Source organism: Patagioenas fasciata, chromosome 2, assembly GCF_037038585.1.
Source record: "Patagioenas fasciata isolate bPatFas1 chromosome 2, bPatFas1.hap1, whole genome shotgun sequence".
NCBI classification, from domain to species: domain Eukaryota; kingdom Metazoa; phylum Chordata; class Aves; order Columbiformes; family Columbidae; genus Patagioenas; species Patagioenas fasciata.
The window spans coordinates 107482084-107505738 of NC_092521.1; the positions used below are offsets into that span (position 1 = coordinate 107482084).

Below are 23655 nucleotides of genomic sequence, written 5' to 3' on the forward strand. Positions count from 1 at the left end.
TGCTCTTGATTTTAAAGCCTGCTAGAGTGCTGTCCTGGGTTAGAGGTTTGCTAGCTCCCAATGCTACCTGCTTGCTTACAAAAGATGAGAGGAATATATACTGGGTATTAATAAAGCACAAAATAGAAGTAGAAGGAGGCTGATTTGAAATCTTTCCTTGTGATGGCTTCATTTGAGATGCTACTGGTTTTCTCTCTCAGGGTAACAGCTACAATTACCCTTTCCATGACTTAAAACTCCCATTGTTCCTGCAACATCTTCTGATCATAGCTAACAACTGCTTGTAGGTGCAGCTGCACCTGCGTTAGCATTGCCTTTCTTCTTGCAGCACTCTCAAAGCAAGGCAAAAACCTAGTTTTGATTCTAGCATTTCTGTGGCTATTTTCTGAAACTTTTGACCAGTCTTACTCTCGTTTAGTAAAATAAGCTTAAAATTACTTGTGGTTTTGTATAATAATATTTTAGTTTTAACATTTTTTAAAATGTTGATTGCTAGACTGAAGCTTAAATACCATACAGTGTACAGCAATTGCATCTACAACTACCAATGAACAGTTCCTGCTAGATGTTCTATACACAGACAACATGCCTCAACTCTAAAATCCACATAAATTTGATATAAGACTGTATGCCAAACAGACCACTGCAACAAAGCATATACGGTAGATACCTGTATCTTAATGTGTAAATACAGATTTGTAAGCATTGAAGAGCAGTGTTTTTCTTTCCATTATTAATTTCCCTCCTTATTTATTAATGTCACAGACGGAGGCAGTGTGCTCTTAGCAAGATTGCGGATGATGCCAAACTGAGTGGTGCAGTTGAAACACTACAAGCAAGGAATGCCATTCAGAGGGACCTTGACACACTTGATGAGTGGACCCATGCAAATTTCATGAAGTTTAACAAGGTAAAGTGCAAGGTCCTGCACCTGAGTCGGGGCAATCTCAAACCTGGATACAGACTGAGAGATGAATAGATTGAGAGCAGCCCTGCGAGTAGGACTTGAGAGTACTGGTGGACGAAATATCAGATGAGTCAGCACTGTGCATCTGCAGCCCAGAAAGCCAATTATATCTCAAGATGTATAACATACTTGCATACCAGCACATTGAAGGAGATGATTTTCCCTCTCTACTCCGCTCTCATGAGTCCTTATCTGGATCACTGTATCCAGCTCTGTGGTCCTCAGCACAACAGACATGGACCTGTTAGAGTGCGTCCAGATGAGGGTCATGAAAATGATCAGAGGGCTGGAACACCTCTCCTATGAAGAAAGGCTGAGAAAGTTGGGGTTCAGCCTGGAGAAAAGGTTCCAGGGAGACCTCATTGCTGCCTTTTAATACATGAAAAAGGCTTATAAGAAAAACAATGAGAGAGTTTTTACCAGAGTTTGTACTCACAGGACAAGGAGTAATGGTTTAAACTAAAAGAGGGTAGATTTAGATTAGATACAAGCAAGAAATTCTTTACTATGAGTGCAGAACAGGTTTCCCAGAGAAGCTGTGGATGTCTTATCCCTGGAAGTGTTCAGGGTCAGGCAGGTCAGGGTTTTGAGCAACTTGATCTAGTAAAAGATGTCCTCGACCATGAGAGGGGGATTGGATTAGATGAACTTTAAAGGTCCGTTCCAACCCAAATCATTCTATGACTCCATGAGTCATACTTTTAATGGAGGTTTCCTAAGAATCTTTCTTAAAGTTACCTGGAGTATTTGATTTGATATGCAAACAGCTGTTTCGAATTGCTTCTGATATAACAATTCTGAACAAAATCAAAGCAACAATACAGTGTGCAACTGCAAGAAAGAAAACATAAACAGACATTTCTTTCATCTCTGTCACAAACAAGGAGTTGAGCTGATTCAGCACAGGCATACAAGTTACATACATCATTATCTCATACTCCTTGACCATCTGGAGCACTTCTGTATTGGCAAGCACTGAGTCATCCCTCTATGACCCTCTGTATTCCTGTTTTCTCCTCTGTGATCCCTGCACGCCAGCATAGCCAGCACCTGCCCGGTGACTCTGCAGCCCTCCCGCAGCACTGCAGGAAGCTGCTGCACCTGCTTGGAAAGCCTATGGTTTGGTTTAAGAGATTTTAACTGCTTCCCAACTGCCAGTAGTGATGGAGCAAGCCTTTTCTATTTTACTCTGTGGGGTGTTTACAAGCAGAATGCCTGTCAAGTTACATAAGACGTCTAAGAGCTTGTTAGGTGGTAAATGTTCACCTTTAACAGCACTCATTCATGTGCTTTATGCACTTGAATAGTCCTGCCGGTTTCAATGGAGCCACTTGTATATAAACGAATACTCAGCAAAATAAGGAGGAGTTGAATGCTCTGGTTTTTCTTTCCTCTTGGGTCATTTGTTTAATTAGAGTACAACTAATGATAAGAATTATATTTTAATGGCACATCCTGCCCCAGAAAGGAACCTGTAGGTCTTGGTTTTTGTTTTGTTTTTGTGGGGGTTTTTTGTTTGTTTGTTTTTGGTTTGTTCTTTGTTATTTTTTTTCTTAAAGATCAACCATAGGGGAAAATTATCTAAATTATCTTTATCTATAACTCACTGTGACAATGAAGAAGCAAGTGCTCTCAAAAAATTAAAGAGGGCTATGAAAGTTAAAAACAACGGGAGGGTTGTTTTTACAGAAAAATCTCTAATGAAAACTAGTTAACTGGGAAGTCTCATGAGCTCAGAAAGCCTACATGCAAAAAGCCTGTTCATAGGTGTCATGATCATGACTTTTTAAAACGTTGGAATAGGTAAGCTAAATCCCATTTTTTTTATTTTTTTTTTTAATCCTGATGCTTTCTAGAAGACAGAACAGATCAGAAGGATTTGTATGTATATTTGCTGCAGACTGTGCTCTGGCCTCAGACTGGGTCAACAACCTCTAAATGGTCATGAGGAATCTCTTTAGTGGTAGCTTTGAATCAGGCAGTGTGTTGCCTGAAATTAACGTATCTTCTTACAAAGCAGCCAGTTCTATTTCACACTTGTAAAAATTAGGCTAAATGAAATTGCTCTAACAGAGGCTTAAGAAATTGGTAGCCGTTCAGTGTTCACTTTTTATCTCTTGAACTTTTTTTGAATCATAGAATCACAGAATCGTTTCAGTTGGAAGAGACACTTGATATCATCAAGGCCAACCATAGCTTAACTCTAGCACTAAACCATGTCTGTAAGAAACTCATCTATAGACCTTTTAAAGACCTCCAGGGATGGTGACTCAACCACTTCCCTAGGCAGCCTGTTCCAATGCCTGACAAACCTCTCCATGAATATTTTTTTCCTAATATTCAATCTGAAGCTTCTCTGGCACAACTTGAGGCCATTTCCTCTTGTCCTGTCACTTGCTACTTGGGAGAAGAGACCAACACCTTCAACGCTACCATCTCCTTTCAGGTAGTTGTAGAGAGCAATAAGGTCTCCCTTCAGCCTCCTTTACTCCAGGCTAAACAGCTCCAGTTCCCTCAACTGCTCCTCATCAGACCTGTGCTCCAGACCCCTCACCAGCTTTGTTGCCCTCTTCTGAACTCCCTCCAGCACCTCAATGTCTTTCCTATCGTGAGGGGCACAAAACTGGACACAGTATTCGAGGTGGGGTTACACCACACCAAATGCAGTAAAATGATCTCTCTTCTAGTCCTGCTGGTCACACTATTCCTGATACAAACCAGGATGCTGTTGGCCTTTTTGGCCACCTGGGCACACTGCTGGCTCATGTTCAGCCAGCTGCCAATCAACATCCCCAGATCCTTTTCCTCCAGGCAGCTTTCCAGACACTCTTCCTCCAGCCTGTAGTATTTCATGGGGTTGTTGTGACCCAAGTGCAGGACTCGGCAATTGGCCTCAGACCAATGATCCAGCTGATCCAGATCCCTCTAAGGAACCTTTCCGCCCTCCAGCAGATCAACACTCCGACCTAACTAGCTCTCATCTGCAAACTTACTGAGGGTGTACTCAACCCCCTCATGCAGATCACTGATAAAGAACTGGCTGCAGTACTGAGCCCTGAGGAAGACCAGTCGTGACTGGCCACCAACTGGATTTGACTCTGTTCACCACAACTCTTTGTGCCCGGCCATCCTGCCAGTTCTTTATCCATAGCAGAGGACACGCATCCAGGCCATGAGCTGCCAGCTTCTCCAGGAGAATGCTGTGGGATACGGTGTCAAAAGCTTTACTGAAGTCTAAGTACACAACATCCACAGCCCTTCCCTCATCCACTAAGTGGGTCACTTTGTCATAGAAGGAGATCAGGTTGGTCAAGCAGGACTTGCCCTTCATAAACCCATGCTGACTGGGCCTGATTGCTTGGTTGTTTTGTTTTCAGTTGCATGATGGCACTCAAAATGGTGTGTTCCATGATCTTCCCTAGCACCAAGGTCAGATTGACAGGTCTATAATCTTCCGGATCCTCCTTCCAACCCTTCTTGTAGATGAGCATCACATTCATCAACTTCCAGTAAACTTTTCTGGACACAGGAAGTAATAAAACTTCCCTGGGAAATATTTCTTGTTCCCCTTTTCTCATGCACAAATACATGGAGAGGGTTGGAATGGATAACAAATTTTTTTTTGTACCATTATCTCACTTCCAAAATAAGGTGAATTTGTGCCTACTGATCTTTCTTTTTTTTTTTTTTAATATGAAACTGCTGCTACATAGAGAGCTTTAATGCTCTTCAAAAATTAACAGTTAGTTAATGAAGGAAAAGAGCAGTTATTTCCTTATGTTTCACTTAATCTCCAAATACAGTGAAGACAAAAAAAAAATTGCAGAACCACCACAAAACTGCACTAGAAGAAACCAAATAAAAGGAAGGGGAATAATGCAAATAAAGGTGATAAAAAGTTAACATAAACAAAATATTCAGAGCAATTAATTTGGAAATATAAAAGCTAAATAAAAAATAAAGAGTTACAGATCAAAGGGGCCAAACTACACTTCAGATTGTGGACTGTCAGTATTTGTTTCTGCAAAGCTCAAGCAGTAAGCATAGGCATCGTGCAAAGGATCTGCTTCTACTGGAAGTAAATTATAGAAGTTAAAGCTCTGCCATTGGAGGAACATGGAAGCTTCAGTCTGTCATCTTTCCTCTGCACTTCTGGCACTTTATTAAGGTTATATAATAGACTTTCCCTAAGGTACAAGCTTGCACATGTCTCTCTTAGCAGGAATTTTTCATTTGCTAAGTGTGAGCATTTTGGAGGAAAAAAGGGTTTTCCCCACAAACCACTACAGCTCCCAGTGCCCTTGCAAGTTACTTTGATGACACTGTAATTTGTTGTAGTAAGCCATCTATTCAGTGCTCATTTATGGGCTATATTCACTGATGCTCTTAGAAATGTCTCAAATTGAAATATAAAGTAAGTTTTAAACTGGCACCCTCTGCACACAGAAATCTTCAATTGATATTGAAGGAGTTTAATGCTTTGTACTGCAGAAATAAAAATAAAATCCTGGATACTAAGGTGGTGGTCTGAAGTGATTTCTAACTGACAAAAAACTATCTGTAAGCAAAATAAAATCCTCTCTTTACTACAGATGTGGGAATAGCTTATTGAAGCATGACAAAACACTGAGGGCTCTGACGTCAATATGGAGAGGCATGTTTGCATTCCCTTCCAGGGGTGTGGTCAGTTGCAGGCAGTCATTCAACAATTATTTGATATTTGGTAAAATATTTATCAGCTAAAGGATAAACCAGGGCTGTTGCCACATGTATTTGAAATATGCCAGTATCTTTTCCCAGTCCATTATTCAATTCTTGCAGGAGTGTATATGTATATAAATATATATGACTGTAATGTATCAGCCTGCGTTTTTCTGGGAGAAGGTGAGGAAGCTACCTGTGTGAATCTCTCATTTTTCACATGCAAGATCTAATACTTAAAGATTTTTTGTTGTTGCTGCTCTTTTATGGGGTTTGTTTGTTTGTGTGGGGATTTTTTTTTTTTTCTTTCATGCAGCTATTTAGAAGACTGAAACAAATGGGTTCTGTTGTTGGTGAGGCTATTCCTTTTCCTTCTTTTCCTTCTGTTCCTTCTTTTCCTTCTGTTTCTTCTTTTTCTTCTTTTCCTTCTGTTCCTTCTTTTTCTTCTTCTCCTTTTCCCCCTTCCTTTTTTTTTTTTCCCTTTTCTTTTATTGAAAAATCGTGTAGTTTATTAACTACATGCCTACCTCCTCCAGCCTGTCCTTTCTGGAGGATTAGGCTCTGACATTTCCATATATTTGCTGGGAGAAAAAGAGAGCATTGCAGTAGTAAAGTTGAAAGTGCAGCTCATTTTCTATTTTCCACTGTGTAGCTCTGGGGTTAAAAACTCCAGAAATTTAGAACAATAGAGGGGGTTTTTGTTAGTTTGTTTTAATAGTGGCATTTTACAGAATGCTCCATGTGAAGAGGGAAACTTAGGACAATATGGGAATGGTCTCTTAGGTCTGCCCAGTATAGCACTAAACTGCCACTATTCAAAAGAAAAAAAGTTCTTTTCATCTCCTAAAAAGGTAAAGCCCACATCTTACTATTGGCACTCACTCCCAGCAGCACTTCCTGGAGGGATGTTGCAGTGCTGTCACCCACACTGGTGTCAGGGTGGCACCTGTAGGGAGTTCCCTGGCATCATTCAGATCAGCAGAGTCACACAGCCCCTATGATGAAACTCTGGTTTATCGGGACCTGCTAGCTACATCTTGCTGGGTATTTACTCGGACACTATGCCCCCCCTTATATTTTTTTTTCTTTAATTAATATAGTAGTTGTATTACTGAAATATAATGTAATACAGTTTCTTAAAGTATAGATGGTGAGGAGAGGTCTCCTGTTTTCAGTTCTCTTCCCTGAGGATCTTTCCTTTGGCACTAAAATGAGATCATCTTACTTTGCCTCCACTAGCCCCAAAAGTACCATCTTAATGTCAGAGAATGAATTCACCTCTCCAGATGGGGTATTCAGGTTCAAAACTTTTTATGAACTTCACATCAAAGCAGTCAGGAAGCCATAGCAGCCTTAGTGGTTATGTGAAACATGATTTCATGTAGAAAACAAAAAGGGTACTCCTGAGGTTACATTTCAAAAAGATCTCGGTGAGGGAGAGGTCTCAGAAGCATTATAATCAACCAGTTCAGCTGCAAAGCAATACCATTTAAGGAGACTACCCATACTGCAACCAATGCAGACCTGTGACACACACACGTTATAAATGTGCTAATCAGGATATAATTATCGTTGGCTTGCCTTTAATCTGAATATAAGTGCAATCAACAGTAATATCCATGTATTCCATAGCACTGTGACAGCATAACCAGGCACAATTTTTCTAAGTATATAAGCAATGTGATCACAAAAGGGACAAAGACAGTAGAAGGCACCCAAGCAACAGAAATCTGGCAGATAGCAGACAAGATAAGCACAAGTGACTGCAAATAGACAGGACATCATCCAAAAGCAAAAGATTGGCAAGAAAAAGAAGAAAAAGAAGAAAAAGAAGAAAAAGAAGAAAAAGAAGAAAAAGAAGAAAAAGAAGAAAAAGAAGAAAAAGAAGAAAAAGAAGAAAAAGAAGAAAAATAAAAATGGTGTTGGAGGGAGAACAGCATAAAAACAGGAGGTATAAACAAGGAAAACTGGAGAAGGAGGAAGACAATCCACCTTGATTTTGAATTCTCTCCTTCAGGAGCTCTCAAGTCTGACTTTGGCAATTCAGAACCATCAAGGACTGTAACCAATAATACTAACTTTGCAGCATGAACTCTGGGGTACTGTACACTTAGATCTAACTTCAGATTGGATTGTTAAAGATGAATTGTTTCGTATACATAGTGGTGATGATGATAAACATTATGTAAGGTTTAACCATTAGCAAGAAGTGAGCTTCTAATGAATAAATTAAGTAATGTTTAATTTTACAGTGTAAAACTGACCTAATTTTTCTGTTTTCTAAACACCCCCATTGCAGCCATCTCTGATTCCCTCACTGACACAAATGCCTTTAGTTGCAACAGCTTAGTCACTAAAAAGTGATCCTTGCAAATATTAGTCAGCTCAATGGTAGACTGAACTCCAAGAGAAGGAACTTAACAGTTGATGAGGGAGAGGAGGAGATGCTAATGGAGTTTACTCCTTTGCCACATGAGTACACAGCGCAAATCAAGGTAGCTCTGCAGCATCACTTATTAAGCCTGCACCTTGCTTAGTGCAAGGGTGGCACCAAGTAAACCTCTCCAACATTGTTTTTAGTGTGGAAGCAAGGCACTTGGAGAAAAAGTAACTAGTATGATAAAACAATACCATTCAGGCAAGACTTATAAGGAATTTGGTTTGGAGGGCAGAGAAGAATAGCAAATGAGAATGCACTTTAACAACAGCCAGTATAAATGAGGGCACTTGCACAACAGTCTGTTACTGAACAGAGCAAGAAGTAGAATTGAGCCTCAGATAATAACCTCTGAGGAGAAATGGTCATATGATGGGGACAGACACACATTTTTTTTAGTTTACATCGTACTTTCTTTATGCATCTCCATGCTGTTACACAGAAAATCTATTGCATTAGAAGTAACCCATCTTACTATCAGGAAAATATAAATGTGTAAAAGTTACCATGTTAAATAAATACTCATATTCACCCCAAACATAATACAGTGCAAAAAGCATGAGTACTCATTCGAGAATTATGCCTGCCTCCCAGCACTGCTATTCTAAATCATTTATTGATTCACCATTATCTTCTGAGAAGACAATTAATTATTCCTGGTGGGCCCATTCTCCCCCTCTGCATTAATGACCAATCTTCATTGTACTGCTTGTTTGTGGGTTTTGGGGGGGGGGGGGGGATGTTTGTTCATTTGTTTGTGTTTTTTGTTTGTCTGTGGTTTTTTGTTTTGTTTTGTTTTTCTGTACGACATGACTGCAATTGCACGTCACTGTATTTGTACTGAATATTCTTTTTTTAAAGTTATTTCTTGGGACATATCAATCCTACCTAACGTTGTCATGCCTTTGAATGTAAATCTTGTGGAAAATCCTTTCAGGAGGCTTCAGGAAATCTTCCTTCATTTCCATTGCAACATTCCTGGGCAAAAGACTCATCAAGAGACGTTCCTAGAAGAAAACATAAAAAACATCAGTTTTGTGGAGCAGTGTGTGACCATTTCCCTCCACCTTCTACAGCCTGTGTGGGTATCTTTTTTAAAACTTATGCACTATAAATAAATAAATAAATGAAATAAAAAACCTATACCGAAAGGGAAAATACAGCTTCAAGAGCAGATAATTGTCCATAATTTTCATTAACATCACAATGCTAATAATAACAACTTACTTTATTGTTAGTAACATTTATCTGTCTGGGAAATACTGCCCAGAATCATTTGCTATCCTTTTGTGTGTCCTATTTCTGAATCTAGTGGATGTGTTACATTACAAGGACTATGACAGCTGCTTATTAAGCAGGGAGAGTGGATGACAGATCTATACACAGTCTGAATCAGCAGAACAGTAATAAGGGTGCAGTTTTAATTGCATCTTATCCAGCGTGGCAATGTCTGTTCCAGCCAGCTCAGTAATGGAATGCATCAGTACAAACCCCTGGTTTAACACATCTCTTCTTGCTATACACTCAGAGAGATTTTAGGCATAGATCACCAAACTCACAAAAAGGACCTCTGATATTTTCAATCTTCTAAGTATTGACCATAAAGGCATACATAGTTTTTCCGTATATTCATGGGTATCACCTGGAAAACTTGCAGCAGGTATTCTTAGGTGTTGTGAGGTGTCTTTAGATACCTGCTTAAGTTTTGGTTTCACACAGAAAGCACTTGCCATTTAAAATGCAGTTCCAAGCTTATCCATCAGGTCTGCTATTCTCAGCCATGGCAACAGTCTGAATGAATTCACATATATATATATATATATATATATCTGATTTGATTCAGGAATCCCAAGTTCCAGAGAACATGGTGAAAGACTGGATGAAGCAAGGAAAATGTACCCTTGGTGGAAGAGGATCAGGTCAGGGAATAGTTAAGCAACCTGGATATACCTAAGTCCATGGGCCATGATGGGATGCACCCAGAAGCACTGAAGGAGCTGGTAGATGTCATTGCAAGTCCAATTTCAGTAATGTTTAATCAAACATGGTGACTGGGAGAAGTGCTTGAAGACTGAAGGAAAGAATATGTCACTTCTGTCTTCAAGAATGGCAAGAAGGAGGAGCCAGGGAACTACGGACGAGTCAGTTTCACATTGAGTCCTGGAAAAGTGATGGAGCAGCTCATCTGGAAACCAGGTTGGTTGGACCAGATGACCTTCAGATTTCCCTTCCTACCTTAATTATTCTGTGATGCTGTATGATGATTGAGAGCCACCATAATGATAGCTGAGAGACATCACAGAAGTGCAGCTCCTGGCCTCACCACATCCTCCTCTTATTTAAATGACACTAAATAAACAAGGAGTAACTGAGGTTATAAAATGAACTGATCACCTATCAGACAATACAGAATCCACAAAAGAGAGAAGTTTGGACTGATGGTTAAATTCTCTGGCGCTTAAGATGGCGTAAACTCCAAAGGTTGATGGAAATCCAGAAGTATTTTAATGGTGCAAAAGTATTATTGAAATCTGTTGTTTGATATTGGGTATATTCTTAAATAAATGTGGTTATGTTATAAATTTTTTTTTTTTTTTTTTGCTACTGACTAATTACTTGCTGTTTATTTGATATTTACTTTAGACTATGGAAATTATGTTAGACAAAAAGCAAATTTGAGCAATTCTCTTGAGTTCAAAATGGGTCATAAAGCAATGGAGACAACTTGCAACATCAACAACGCAGTTGGCCCAGGAACTTCTAATGAACGTACAGTGCAGTGGTGCTTCAAGTAGTTTTGCAAAGGAGACGAGAGCCTTGAAGATGAGGAGTGTAGTGACCGGCCATCAGAAACTGACAATGACCAATTGAGAGCGATTGTCAAAGCTGATCCTCTTACAACTCCACAAGAAGTTGCCAAAGAATGCAACACTGACCATTTTGCAGTCATTCGGCATTTGAAGTGTATTGGAAAGGTGAAAAACCTCGATAAGTGGGTGCTTCATGACCTAACCAAAACTCAAAAAATTGTCATTTTGAAGTGTCATCTTCTTTTATTCTACGCAACAACAACGAACCATTTCTCAATCAGATTGTGATGTGCGATGAAAAGTGGATTTAATATGACAACCAGTGACCACCAGCTCAGTGATTGGACCTAGAACATCCAAAGCATTTTCTAAAGCTAAACTTGTACCAAGGAAAGGTCATGGTCACTGTTTTGTGGTCTGCTTTCTGAATCCTGGCAAAACCATTACATCTGAGAAGTCTGCCCAGCAAATCAGTGAGATGCACTGAAAACTGCAACGCCTGCAGCTGGCACTGGTCAACAGAAAGGGCTGGATTCTTCTCCATGACAACACTCGACCACACATTGCACAACCAATGCTTAAAATTTGAACAAACTGGGCTACAAAGTTTTGCTTCATCCACCACATTCACCTGACCTCTCGCCAACCAACTACCACTTCTTCAAGTATCTTGACAACTTTTTGCATGGAAATGGCTTCCACAACCCACAGGATGGAAAAAATGCTTTCCAAGAGTTCATCAAACCCCAAAGCATGGATTTTTATGTTACAGGAATAAACAAACTTATTTCTCATTGGCAAAAATGTCTTGCTTATAATTGTTCCTCTTTTGATTAATAACAATGTGTGAACGTAGTTGTAATGATTTCAAATTCACAGTCTGAAACTGCAATTACTTTTGCACCAACCTAGTACTACCCTGCACACCAATTTTGTGTCTTATAAGGACTCAATGTTCATTGTAGCTTCTATTTAAGTGATGACATTAAACAAGATCTTTGCCATTTTGCTGAAATGGGTAAATAAATTCCAAAACTTTTATGCTGAAAGAGTGGGGTTTCAGCTTTCCTAGAAAATCAGACCGAAAAAAACAGACAACCAACCAAATGAAAATTACACTGACAGACTCTTATAGAGACCAATGCTGACTGAATATTTTTTCTATGGCTGTAAACACAATTACAGTACGTGAATAAAAAACTCACAGATAACTTCTGCAGTGCATGGCAAATAGCACATAATCCAGGGAAGTAATAACAATCATTATTACTATGAAGGTAGCATTGGAGAGCTGCAAGATGCAGCACTTGACAACATTGAAACCTGCAGATGTCAGGTACTACTGTATTAAGGGAGGCTACAAAAAATGGTGATTCCTGTACATGTGAGCCTGACTATTACAAGACCTGAATCGAACTTATGAAAATACTACATCATATTGTTGTAGCTTGCTTTTTCATTAGAGATGGGGAATAAAAAAAAAACGTAGATTACTGAGGAACAAAGAGTTATAGTGTTTTTACAAAGAGGGTTAGCAACCTCAGATTCACTGAGCAAGGAAAGACTTAATTATGGCTTTCTCAAAGGGCAGCCACTGCTGACCTTTCAAGCCAAGAATGGAAGCAACATTATGGCTGTAAAGAATTGTCACTGGAAGAGAGACTGGAAAATGTAAGAAACAAGTCCACACTGGAAAGTATCGGAACACTGAAAATAAAAGAAAGACAGCATCTAGCTCTCTAGAAAAAATATACGAAAGGTCTCTTCTATTTTGGGCAAAATCTCATCTGTCAGTCAAAGCAGGACTGCCCTTCAGGTCAGCTTAAGGAAAGACCTCTGCCTAGATCTCTATTCAGCAAGTCCTACCATCATTGTTTTTTTTCATGTGGTCTTGTCTGAAAACCAGGTTAAAATGAAAACTAGAGGTGCATGACTTGCATAGTGTATTGGATGGAACAAGTGACAACACCAAAGCAAGGCTGGTCACATTTGTGGTGACATTCATGCTTGAGTGGTTGTTGCCTCTGACAGGGATGGGTGATGACAGAAGAAAATTGAATGAGTGAGACAGGGAGCACTAATCAATTGGCAACAACTCTGACTAGAATAAAACAATACTCATGCTGCAGACGTTCTTATTGGTGATAAACGATGTACTGAGGTAGACTCAACATGTGGCAGATTCCAAAACACAGGGAGAGAAAAATGTTTCCATATTTTCACCTTTCTCACTGGTTCACAATGCTGCTTAGGCTTATTACAGCTGGTTTCTACCCAGAAAATTAAAATTTGGCCCTATGACCAACTTATGTTATTTTAGAAATCTGTACTCTCTTACTCTCCTTCTGTAAATCCTCATTCAGCATTAATGTGGTGTAAAGTGAAACCACGTGCTGAAAAAAAAGTTTATTTTCAGAGACTGCAATTGTCTGCCAATGATTTTGCATGCCCTGCACAAATCTCACTAACAAAATGACAGATGAGTATCTGTATTTCCTTCGTTCACTGCATTTTTCACGAAATTTGTATTTTAAATTGCCAGTCCTAGCCTGGGATTTGAAATGTCAAACTGGGCTGCCTCTGCCAGCCATTTTATCCTCACTAATGAGGATTTCTGCAACATTAATGAAGACTTAGTTAATTTTGAAAGGGACACTTGAATTAGAAAAAATCCAGATTTTTTTTCTCCCACAGTAATGAAGCATTGCTAGAAATAAGAGAAAGAACAAACATTCATTTTACTCCAAGTCAAGTCAAAATGTGCGTACCAAGCCAGTTAGGAAGTATTCAGTGCTACCTTGGCACTATTCAAAAATTAGGACCATTATGCACATGGTAAAGTAGGAAAATATGCAAAAGCAGAGAAATTGAAATAAAACCAAATTGTTTCCCACTTTTAATGACCAAAAGGACCCTATATTACTACTTGTTCTTTGGAATGGTCTCAACCCTAATTGCAAGTACAAGCTCCTGTAATTCGATGCTCGCTCCGGGTTGGACCTAGGGAAAAACTAATAGTTTTGTAGTTATTCAAGAATTGGTTATACAAAGCCACAGTTGACCAGACCTGATGTTGCTGGCAGTCCTTCTTTGAGAAGGTGGTTGGACTGGATGTTCTCCAGAAGTCCCTTCTAACCATTGTGTGCCAACAGGGGGGACAACAGCACACAGATCAGGAGTGGAGGATGCCTGTGGCTTCCTGGCTGAAGCTATCCTGCCACCTTGACACATACAAGTGTGGTTTCTAAAACAGCAGGGAAGCTCAAGGCTCAGCACCCTTTAGCAGTAGCATGATTTCTCTTTCCTGAGAGGAGAAGCAGAAAGAAGCAAGCAGACAACTGAGACTGTTGAAACAACAGTTTCCATCATCTGCACACTCTATTCTGCCCCAATGCTCTCTTCAGTTTTCGCCAATTCGGAACCTTCTCAGTACAACTCCTCCCATCCCCATTCCTGGCCCTGCACAGCTTCTCCGACCTGCATCCTGGCTCTGCTTTTATGCAAATGCCCAGTGCACGTTCCTAGTACATTTCTTCTGCCTGTCTCCAAATGAAGATGGCCTTCCCCTCTCATTTTGAAAAATCATTGTATTTTTATTTTACTGCTTCTTCCAAACACTTACAACTTTCTCAAAGTTCCTTTGAAATTTTCACCTTGATTTATAATATTTCACACTGCTTACCAAACAATACTATCTAGTCCAATACCACATTGTATTCTTATTGTACAAAATGATTTATTTTGACATCCGTATGGGGTACGACTGTGAAATATTTTCAAATTCCTTCAGCAGGTTGTAAATCATTTATGAACCCACTCTCCCTTAATCAGAAAAGACTGAAATGCAGAAAAATGTCTTAGTGTTTCCAGATAGCATCCTTTCCTTTCTTTCCCACTGCCTACTGTGCACTTGGATGACCCCTTACAAATTTCTGCCCATTAAATGGATGCACTTGCTGTGCTTCTCCATGCTAAATTGTATTCCTGTAGATTATCAAATGAGATAAATAGAAAACAAAGTAGAAATCTTAGTTATAGTCAGTGCAGACTATTTTATCAAAGGAAATAGTTGTTGACATTTTTTTCTGAGATACAGAAGAGAAGCAACCAGAGGAACTGTAGCATGGCCTCAAAACTGCAGGCTCTCTTGTGTCCCTGGTTCTTTGAATCTCATTACTCCTTGTCCTCCCACCCTACTGTATACACACATGGAGTGGAATTCAGGACATCCTGAAGGGCCATGCAGAAAAATTTACTGCACTGCATGACTTTCAATCCTGTGAGAGCAGGACTGTAATGGAGGTAACTCAGTCTCTTTTAGTCAGGTTCACTAGGTTCCTTCTGAACTGCTGCTTACAGCCAGCCTGCTGGTACTGTTGCCGTCGCCCACCAAGGAGCCTGAGCCTAACGCCTCTCTCAGACAAGAGCTCTGTCTCTTGCAGCTTGCTCAAAATGAGACTCAGAGGCTTCGCAAGCTCATGCTGGGGAAAGCAGTAACTCTGGATAGCACGCCAGATCCTGGTCCTTTCTCATGCTCCCTGGCACCGAACCACATTATTCAGGTTAGACTGCATGCCCATGGGCCACTGTTTTCTGCATTTTCATAAGGACTTTAAAAAAAAAAAGCAAGAAGGAGAGAAGGAGGGACGGAAAGAGGTAGGGAGGGAAGAAAGAAAGAGAGAGAAAGGGAGAGAGAAAGGGAGAGGGAGAGGGAGAGGGAAAGGGACAGGGAAAGGGAAAGGGAAAGGAAAAAGTATTTAACAAAACCAGGTTTGGCACCTTTGTACCTGGCTGATCAAATATGAATATTCTTGTTTGTTATAGTAACACTCCAATGATGATGACAAATGGGAAAATGAGCTCACAAAAGAAAGGAGGATTTTGATCATCTGTTCTACAAGTTTTTTTTACAATATAAAACACGAAATCTAACCCACCATGTTTTGCAGTCTACCACAGATCTTCTTTTGTTATTGCTATATTTAAAAGGAAAGTGCCACCATAATTAAAAAGGATTTTGTTCCTGGAGAAGACAAGCATTGGATATGCATAAAAATATTAATAAGACTGTTTCAGTGTCAACTCATCTATACAATTTTGAGATTCACTTTCTACTTTCTACATCTGTGACTCCAAAGTACATCTTAAATATTACCACCTGCTACCTAATTATACTTTGATAAGTTCATTCTTGCATAATTTTAAAATCCACAGCTTAGTGGGTTTATGGTCTCTGTCATCCTTATATTACACGGCACAGCCATTTTAAATTCCCTGTAAGAAAAATTTGAAAAATGAGAGAGAAACGAAGCCTAGTGCAATGCATGGAAGAAAATCTCTGTGTAAAATTACTAGGATTCATTTATACTTCCTGTAAGCTGGGAAAAAAGAGAACAGATTTCATTAGTGAATTATTTTAAACTATGCTATGGCCTTTCTTCCAAGTAAGCACAAAAAAAGCACTGTCAAAGATGGTGACATTAAAAGCCACAAGGTGGCAATGTTTCAGAGTGTTCCTGAGGTTTCCTGAAAATTATGCTTATCAGTAAGTCATTATTAGAATCATAATCATAAAAGACCATTCAAAAACCTGCCATCTAATGCACAGGTTTTTGAGTAGTAAGAGGATGGCTAACAACATACAGGTATGGTAGATGATCAATATACTATGTATGAACTGCACAATGGATTCAGGATGAGCTAACAGACCTGTACCAGACCAATTTGATGTATTTCTATGGTTAAAATTAAATGTATCCACAAAACCATTGCATAAAACATAACAAGAAATGAATGATAGTTCTTTCAGTTAATGGAAATCCTCCTACTAGAAGTGAACTTGAGTAGGAAGCTAAATTCACACAACCAAGCAGTGCCTTTATACTTAAGTCATCTTTATTTGCCTCACTATGGTGCTGATACTGCAGGCAAGTAGTTATACAGATATAATCAGATGTGTGGTTTAGCCCCTCCTTCCTTCTTCTTCCCCTAGCTTTATATGGTGAGCATGAAATCACATGGTAAGGAATATTCCTTTGGTCAGTTGGGGTCAACTTCCCCAGCTGTGTCTCCTCCCAAATCTTTGTGTACTATCAGCTTACTCACTGGTGGGGTGATCTGCTAGGAAAACAAAATAAAACAAACAAAAAAATCATATGGGAGTTTTCAAATTTTCTCATATTTATTGTTAGTTTAATAACTGTCCTTGTTTCTATCTATCAAGCTCCAGTAGGATTTTAATTAATGGTATATCAATGAAGATTAAACTTTTTTTTTGGCACAGACCAGCCACTGAGCATATAATTCTAAATCTTCCTATATAGAAAGAAGACGTTTTGCCCCTTCTATTGCAGAGTAAGAAAGACCAGGTTTCAGCTTTCAATGAAATGATCCCCTCACAGTAGCACTGACAGTATGCATATGTTTTGAGTATACATGTTAAAAAGGCATACTTAAAGCACAGTGTTCAAAAATTTAATCTCTTTATGAAAACACTTTTGTGATTTAAGTAGAGTGTCCTTAAAAGTGACCAGAAAGACTACCAATCATCTGCCAATGTTGATCAGAGGGAACACAGAAGTGTTATTGCAATTCCTAGGCAGACCTGCAGCCAAGACACATGTGAGCTCAGGCTTGCTGGAGGCTGAAGCGCCACACGGAGGGATCTGTTCCACCCCGAACAGGACTGAGATAACAATTCCATCATTGTATCTCGCTCTCTTCTTTTCTTCTGACGATGCTAGAAATGGGATCACAGGCAGCATCAGCTTCACCAACACTACTTCCTTCCAGGGTAAATGGAAGAGCAGACAGAGCTTCACTGGCTTAACCCTGCTGTACTAAGTTTCCTCTAGAGTTATACGTTCACGTCTTTCCAGTCCACAGCCATGTATGGTTTGTTCCACCAATGTAACACCGAATACTTGGGCTAGCATGTATGTATTCCTCGGGAAGTGAAAGGCACAGAGCTCAACCTTCAACAAGGCTGACACATACCCCTCTTCTGCCCTCACTAATCTTCCAGTCCCCAGCTAGTGGGATTTTTCTTGAAGAACACACTACATGTTCCAGCTCAAGATGACACTGGGACTGTGGCACTCTATGCTTTTCCTCTGCCCCGTGGGATATGACTTCCTTCCTCACCCCACTCCTTCTCCAAAATCAATATATCTTCACCAGCCCCACAAAGATATGTAGCAAACTTGCTGTGGTCTGCTCTGGCACCTTGCTAGGAAATGGGGCCAGCGTAGAGGAGAGGGTGGAGAAAGGCCAAAGACATGTCCAGTCTTCTTTCTTCGCTACTGGAGCAGGCACACTGTGCAGCTGAGGGTCCAGAATGGGGGAAGAACCAGAGGAATCTTAAGGACACACTGCTGTGCTAGTACCGGTGCTTTACAACATTCTTACTGTCTGACACAGCATATATTTAAAGCTGCACTAGCCACTCAATATTAATACATGTCATTTCTTATTACAGATTTTTACTGGCAGTGGAACAAGCAAGAACTCTTCAGTAAATATAAAGCTTTTGATTGCTAGTGATAGAAACATAAGCTTAGAAGTGGATGTAAGCAGACTAAGGATTTTAAAGAAACAGGAACCTCAAATCAAAAGCAATACTTTTAGAAACTAAGACATACTAAGTGGTAAGTAGTTACCATTTCCTTTTTCAAAAACCACAGATGCCTTTGGTATAGCAATATGAAAGCAAATTATAGCAAAAACCCGTAAAATGGAATAGACACCAAAATCTCCAGGCACTAAGATAAAATACTTTGCTTTGAAAAATCCACCATTTTTCTAATCTAGATTAGAAAATTCTAAAAGCTTTCATCCTTTGCTGCTCATCCTCATTTTGTCTTCACAGAGCAGGGAAGCGAGCCTAACCCACGACCAGAAAATCACATGATCTTCCAAAGAGGAAAAAAATGAGGACCAGCCATGAACATGCTAAGGGAGCAATTAGTGTATGCACTCACTTGAACTGACAAGAGTGTTTCAGATTTAGTCCATTATTACCTTGTCAAACTGGGAAACTCCTAATCAAATGTACCTGAAGGGAAGCTAAACTCCACATAAAATCAGTTTACGTTGAAGAGGTAATGAGGAACAGAAACTTTGGAAATAATTTAAATTATGTGACAGATGGAAGTTCATTCTAGAATGGCAGACCTGAAAAATAAAAAAATTACCTTAGAATGTACTTTTTTTTTCCAGTTAACAGAATGTGGTCTAACTCTTTTCCTTCACAAAAGACTGACCGAAAGAAACAAGAACTACATCTATAAAGTATGTGTGTGCAAACAGTGTATACTGTCCAACACTGGAATGAAAGCAAAGTGCTCTGCTCAGTACCCTGTTCATGGAGATAATCTGTGCTTAAGCAGTAACATAGCAACTCAGAAACCACTTGGCAAACTGCATGTGTGGCTACACCAGCTGCTGTAATGTGAAGCACCTATGTGGCACAGGTGCTGGTCTATGGTAGAAGCACCTTGCATTTAAAGAGTGGCACGGCAGAAGTTGTGTCAGGCTTGTGTTAAAACATTAGCCATCTTTTTGTTACAGTTAAGACACTTCTAGAAGTTAAAACAATTCTGTGGATAACAATAAAAACACATGTAAGGAAACTTCCCTAATGACATTTTAAAACTCCTTATGAATTCCTTCTGTTGAGAGAAGAATATCAGGAATCAGTCCTGAGGTTGCATTACTTTATACCATGGCATCCTACTAAAATACATAAAAGCATTGCATGAGTGTTCACATAGCAGTGCTGTCATGGATATTTATCTAAATTTAGAAATCAGTCATAAGAAAGTGCTTTTCAAGTATCTTTCTTACTATTTAACTTGAGGATCTGATGCCAGAGTTCTTACCAATGACAATTCACTTTAGTAACTGCTATCCATGATGTTATCTGTTATAACTGTATGGTAGTGTATTTTTAATCATCTAATGACAGGTTTGTGTGCTCTTATTTTTCCCTCCTCCTCCATTCTCTCTAAGAGACAATACACAGAGCAAGCAGGAAAAATAAACTGAAAAGTTCAGAGTTAAACACCAGCAGCATATTTGACAGTTGTTTGAAGCAGAACATATTTAATATTTCCCAATATTTATTTCAAAACTCCTAATAGCCAAAGTATTAACATGATTTAGAACGATACAATTATTTTTAACTTATCTGTTTATGTTTGTCTATTCTACTCAATGTAAGCCAGCATCCACTACAACATAGAAGAGCTTAACATAGGTGGCATGAACATATGTCATACATAAATCTATGAGAAAAAACAAACTGCAACAAACAGCAGTCCAAGGAATCCCCCTAGTATGAATGACTATATAGACTTATACTAAAAAGAAAAATTCACATGGCCTATTTTCTTCCTTAGAAATCTGTTCAGTTGCCATACTTCAAACCTTGTGTCCAAAAATGAAATGGTTGATGACTGCTCTAATTGACATGGTAACATCAGGAAGCTTTCAGGGAGTGAAATAAAGTTAAAGCAAGTTGTTACAGTACTCGTCTGGCCTGCTGTTACAATTGTGTCTTTTTAAAGGGTTTTATTGATTCTTCTATAATATCATATGCTACATTTTGCAAATAAAAGAGGTGGGTAGAGTAACACAATTACAAGGAAATTAAAATACATGTACTTTGTATGATTTAGAAGTATATGTTTTTTCTTGCGTGTTACTGAGTTTCTGCAGTTCGCCATTTCAAGTCCAGTTGCAAGACAACTCTCTCTCTTACCATTCAGCTGTGTAGCCCTAAGCTTAGGTGTCTACCTGATACCACTCCCAGGATAAAACCTCATCTCATCATCAGCAAGGATAGAAGGGATTAACTACCCTTGTGTGTGTCTATTACTACTGAGGATTACTGCCTCTATGTTAAAAAGTTAGACTACAAGCTTTACTTTAACTTGGCCGAAGTTAGGTAAGAAGAATCCCAAAGGTATCCCAAACAATGCAGCTTCTGGCACCAACTGCATTCAGATGAGATTGTTGTTCTGCATAAAAAGAAGTGAAACAGAGCTGTAAAACTAGAACACATTTATTTGTTTGCTATACCCCACCTTGCCAGCAGTAACAAACAGTTCCTAATGACTCCAGGTTGAAGCTGAAGCCTTCCACCTAAAGGTTCACATTTAACCTCAGTAGCCCTCAGATTTATTATTTGCTGTATTAAGGATAGACATGTGCATGACTATTGCAGGACTGGGAACTAACTGATGCTAGTCAGTGGAAAGCTTCTGGGCAATTAGTACTGTGAGGGACAGAGAAATGTGCCTCTTCACAACTCCTTTTACTTGAGAAAGGTGGAAGACAGACCAAGGTTGCCACATAGGTTCATCCCAGCTCTGTGTAAGGATCTAAGCAGCCAAAGGTTGCAAACAAAGCATAGAGCAGGACAAGTTCCCATCACTGCTGCTGCGGTTATTTGGCTAATAGGCATTGCTGGCCAGCCTGCATGAGTGGGCATGAAGCTGAGCAGTTCAAACTGAGAGCCTGGAATTGCAATATTCCTTATTTTCTCTTTTCCCTATCCTAGAAAAGAACAGATAGATTTTTGAAGGTGGACTTTCCTGTGTAAGATGTGGTTTGATGACAAAATAAATTCAATTTTAAGCATCCTCATAACAGAACACAGTGCTAATGTGGTACAGGCTCAACCTGTTAGCTAAAATTAGTCCACCTAAATTTTTCAAAGATTGCTCTGTCTAGCTTTTGCAGAGGATCAGGTATCACCTCTCACCCTGCAATTTGTGTAAAATCAGGACCTCCCTGTTGCACACTAGATAATTTTACAAGAACATGTTTTTGTGCCTACACATGATCCAGATGAAATGTTTGCTGCAGGGCAATCTGCTGATGCATATAGCCAGTATCAATGATTACAGACACAGGGCCTGTGTTTTAATGATAAATTTCATATTTTCTTCTCTGTGTAATATCAAGATTGTTTTGAAGAGGAATCTGAACCCATCAGGGAATTTGTATCTAAAACACCCTAAGTGGTAGTTCAGAGTATTCTGCACTGAGACTCATGGTATCTTCTATCGATGCTGGTTTGTTTTCCATGAATAGGTATTAATCAAATCTCTTACTCTGTGATGTCCCAGTTACTATATGCAATATTAAGGATATTGCCTTAGAATGCAGCAGACACTTGGAATGCATAGACATATACATACAGACATTTGTTTGCATGATTTAGCATTGCATAAAGACAATGTAGTTAGCTTCAAATGACCTGGTGAACATCTATTGAAGCACTGCAGAGCAACAGCCAGGTGCTAGGCTGTCTCCCAGAACCATCATTACTACACTAGCATGGTGGTGTACTAGTAAAGGGAGCAATCCTACCTCACAGCAAAACCAGTCAGACTAGCTGGAATGCTGTGCTTCCAACCCTGAAGCACAGAGCTGGCTGCCTCAGCCCAGTGCTTCCTAACTCCCTGTAGTTTTTAGTGCTTCCTTCAGCTTCTTATGTTGAAGCCTGTAATAAACTTAAATTTCATGCATGGTAGTGGAGTACATAACTATTTCATGAAAGATGGATGCCACCACTGAATACATTTCTCCAGTCCCAGTGGTTTGAAAGGCTAAATGTGGATTCATAAACAGTTTTTTTAAGATAGGCAACCCCCCATTTCTGGAGACTTTGCTGTTCTGTTGTTTTTCCACCCTCATGTTCTAATTGTGAGCAAGTACAAAAGTAACAGAAGTTAAGGAAAGGTATAAGAAGTTGCTTGAAAGATGGTCTTTATTTTGCAACCATATATGCAGGTACTTATGCAATTAAAAAACAGTGATGATATCTAAGCTGTTTTTGTGGGCTTTGGAGGTTTGAATGATGTCAAACATTTTTCCAGCTTTCCTCGTACAAAAACAACATGCACTTTTCACATCAGCCTGTGCTGCAGCAAGTGCAGCGATGGAAATTATAAAGTTTATCTCCAAATCCAATGCATGAATATGCATAAAAATATTCTTATTGTCATGGGGAGGAAGGAGGTGAGTAAGATTCAGTACAAAGTTGGCAAGATTGGGGTAGGAAATAGCTTCCATACACTGGAGACTAAACAGGCTACAATTATTTAGTTTGGAGAGGGAGCTGAGCAGGGCTATGAGAGAAGTCTACAGTGTTGTGAATGGCATGGAGGAGGTTACTGTAGAATGACTACTCGTAATTTATCACAAAACAAGAGCTGGACAACACCCAATCAAGTCATCAGACAGCAAGCCTATGACAAATAAAAGGAAGTCGTGTTTCATAGAGTGTATAATTAAAGTCAAATTCACCATGACAAATCTGTGGTGAGGACAAACCTATACAGACACTGAAAGAGAGACTAGAAAAATGGAAGATGGTAGTCTACAGGCCTGTAAACACAGTGGTCCAGTTGCACTTCAATTTCAGATGGCCTCAGAATTGCAATGCTACCATTTCCTTGGAGCATCGCACCACTTTAAGAGTTGCCACGCTGAGAATTAATAAGTGGTGATCTACAACTTCCTTACTGGTTTCCCCTTTGAATCAGATGGCAAGCAGCCTCAATCAGCAGCATATTACTTATTTCTCTATGCTGAATGCATCCCTCATTCCCCATTCCTGCTCAGTCCTTTCTCACTCACTTGGGAAGGGGTGAAGCACTGCCTGGAGGCTAGTCTCAAAATCGGTAGAGGCATCTAATGCTGGGAGTCCTCCAGGGAGCAGGGTGACAATG

General features: G+C 39.5%; 1 protein-coding gene across 2 annotated transcripts in view; it reads right to left on the reverse strand.

Annotated features, from left to right (window-relative positions):
- The window catches only part of ADCY1 (adenylate cyclase 1), a 152137-nt gene that overhangs the window by 84006 nt on the left and 44476 nt on the right, over positions 1–23655 (reverse strand). For both annotated transcript variants that reach the window (XM_065831574.2, XM_071804687.1), the window contains exon 3: positions 8994–9112. In XM_065831574.2, the coding sequence (XP_065687646.1) occupies positions 8994–9112 (119 nt within the window). The remainder of the gene's footprint in view (positions 1–8993; positions 9113–23655) is intronic.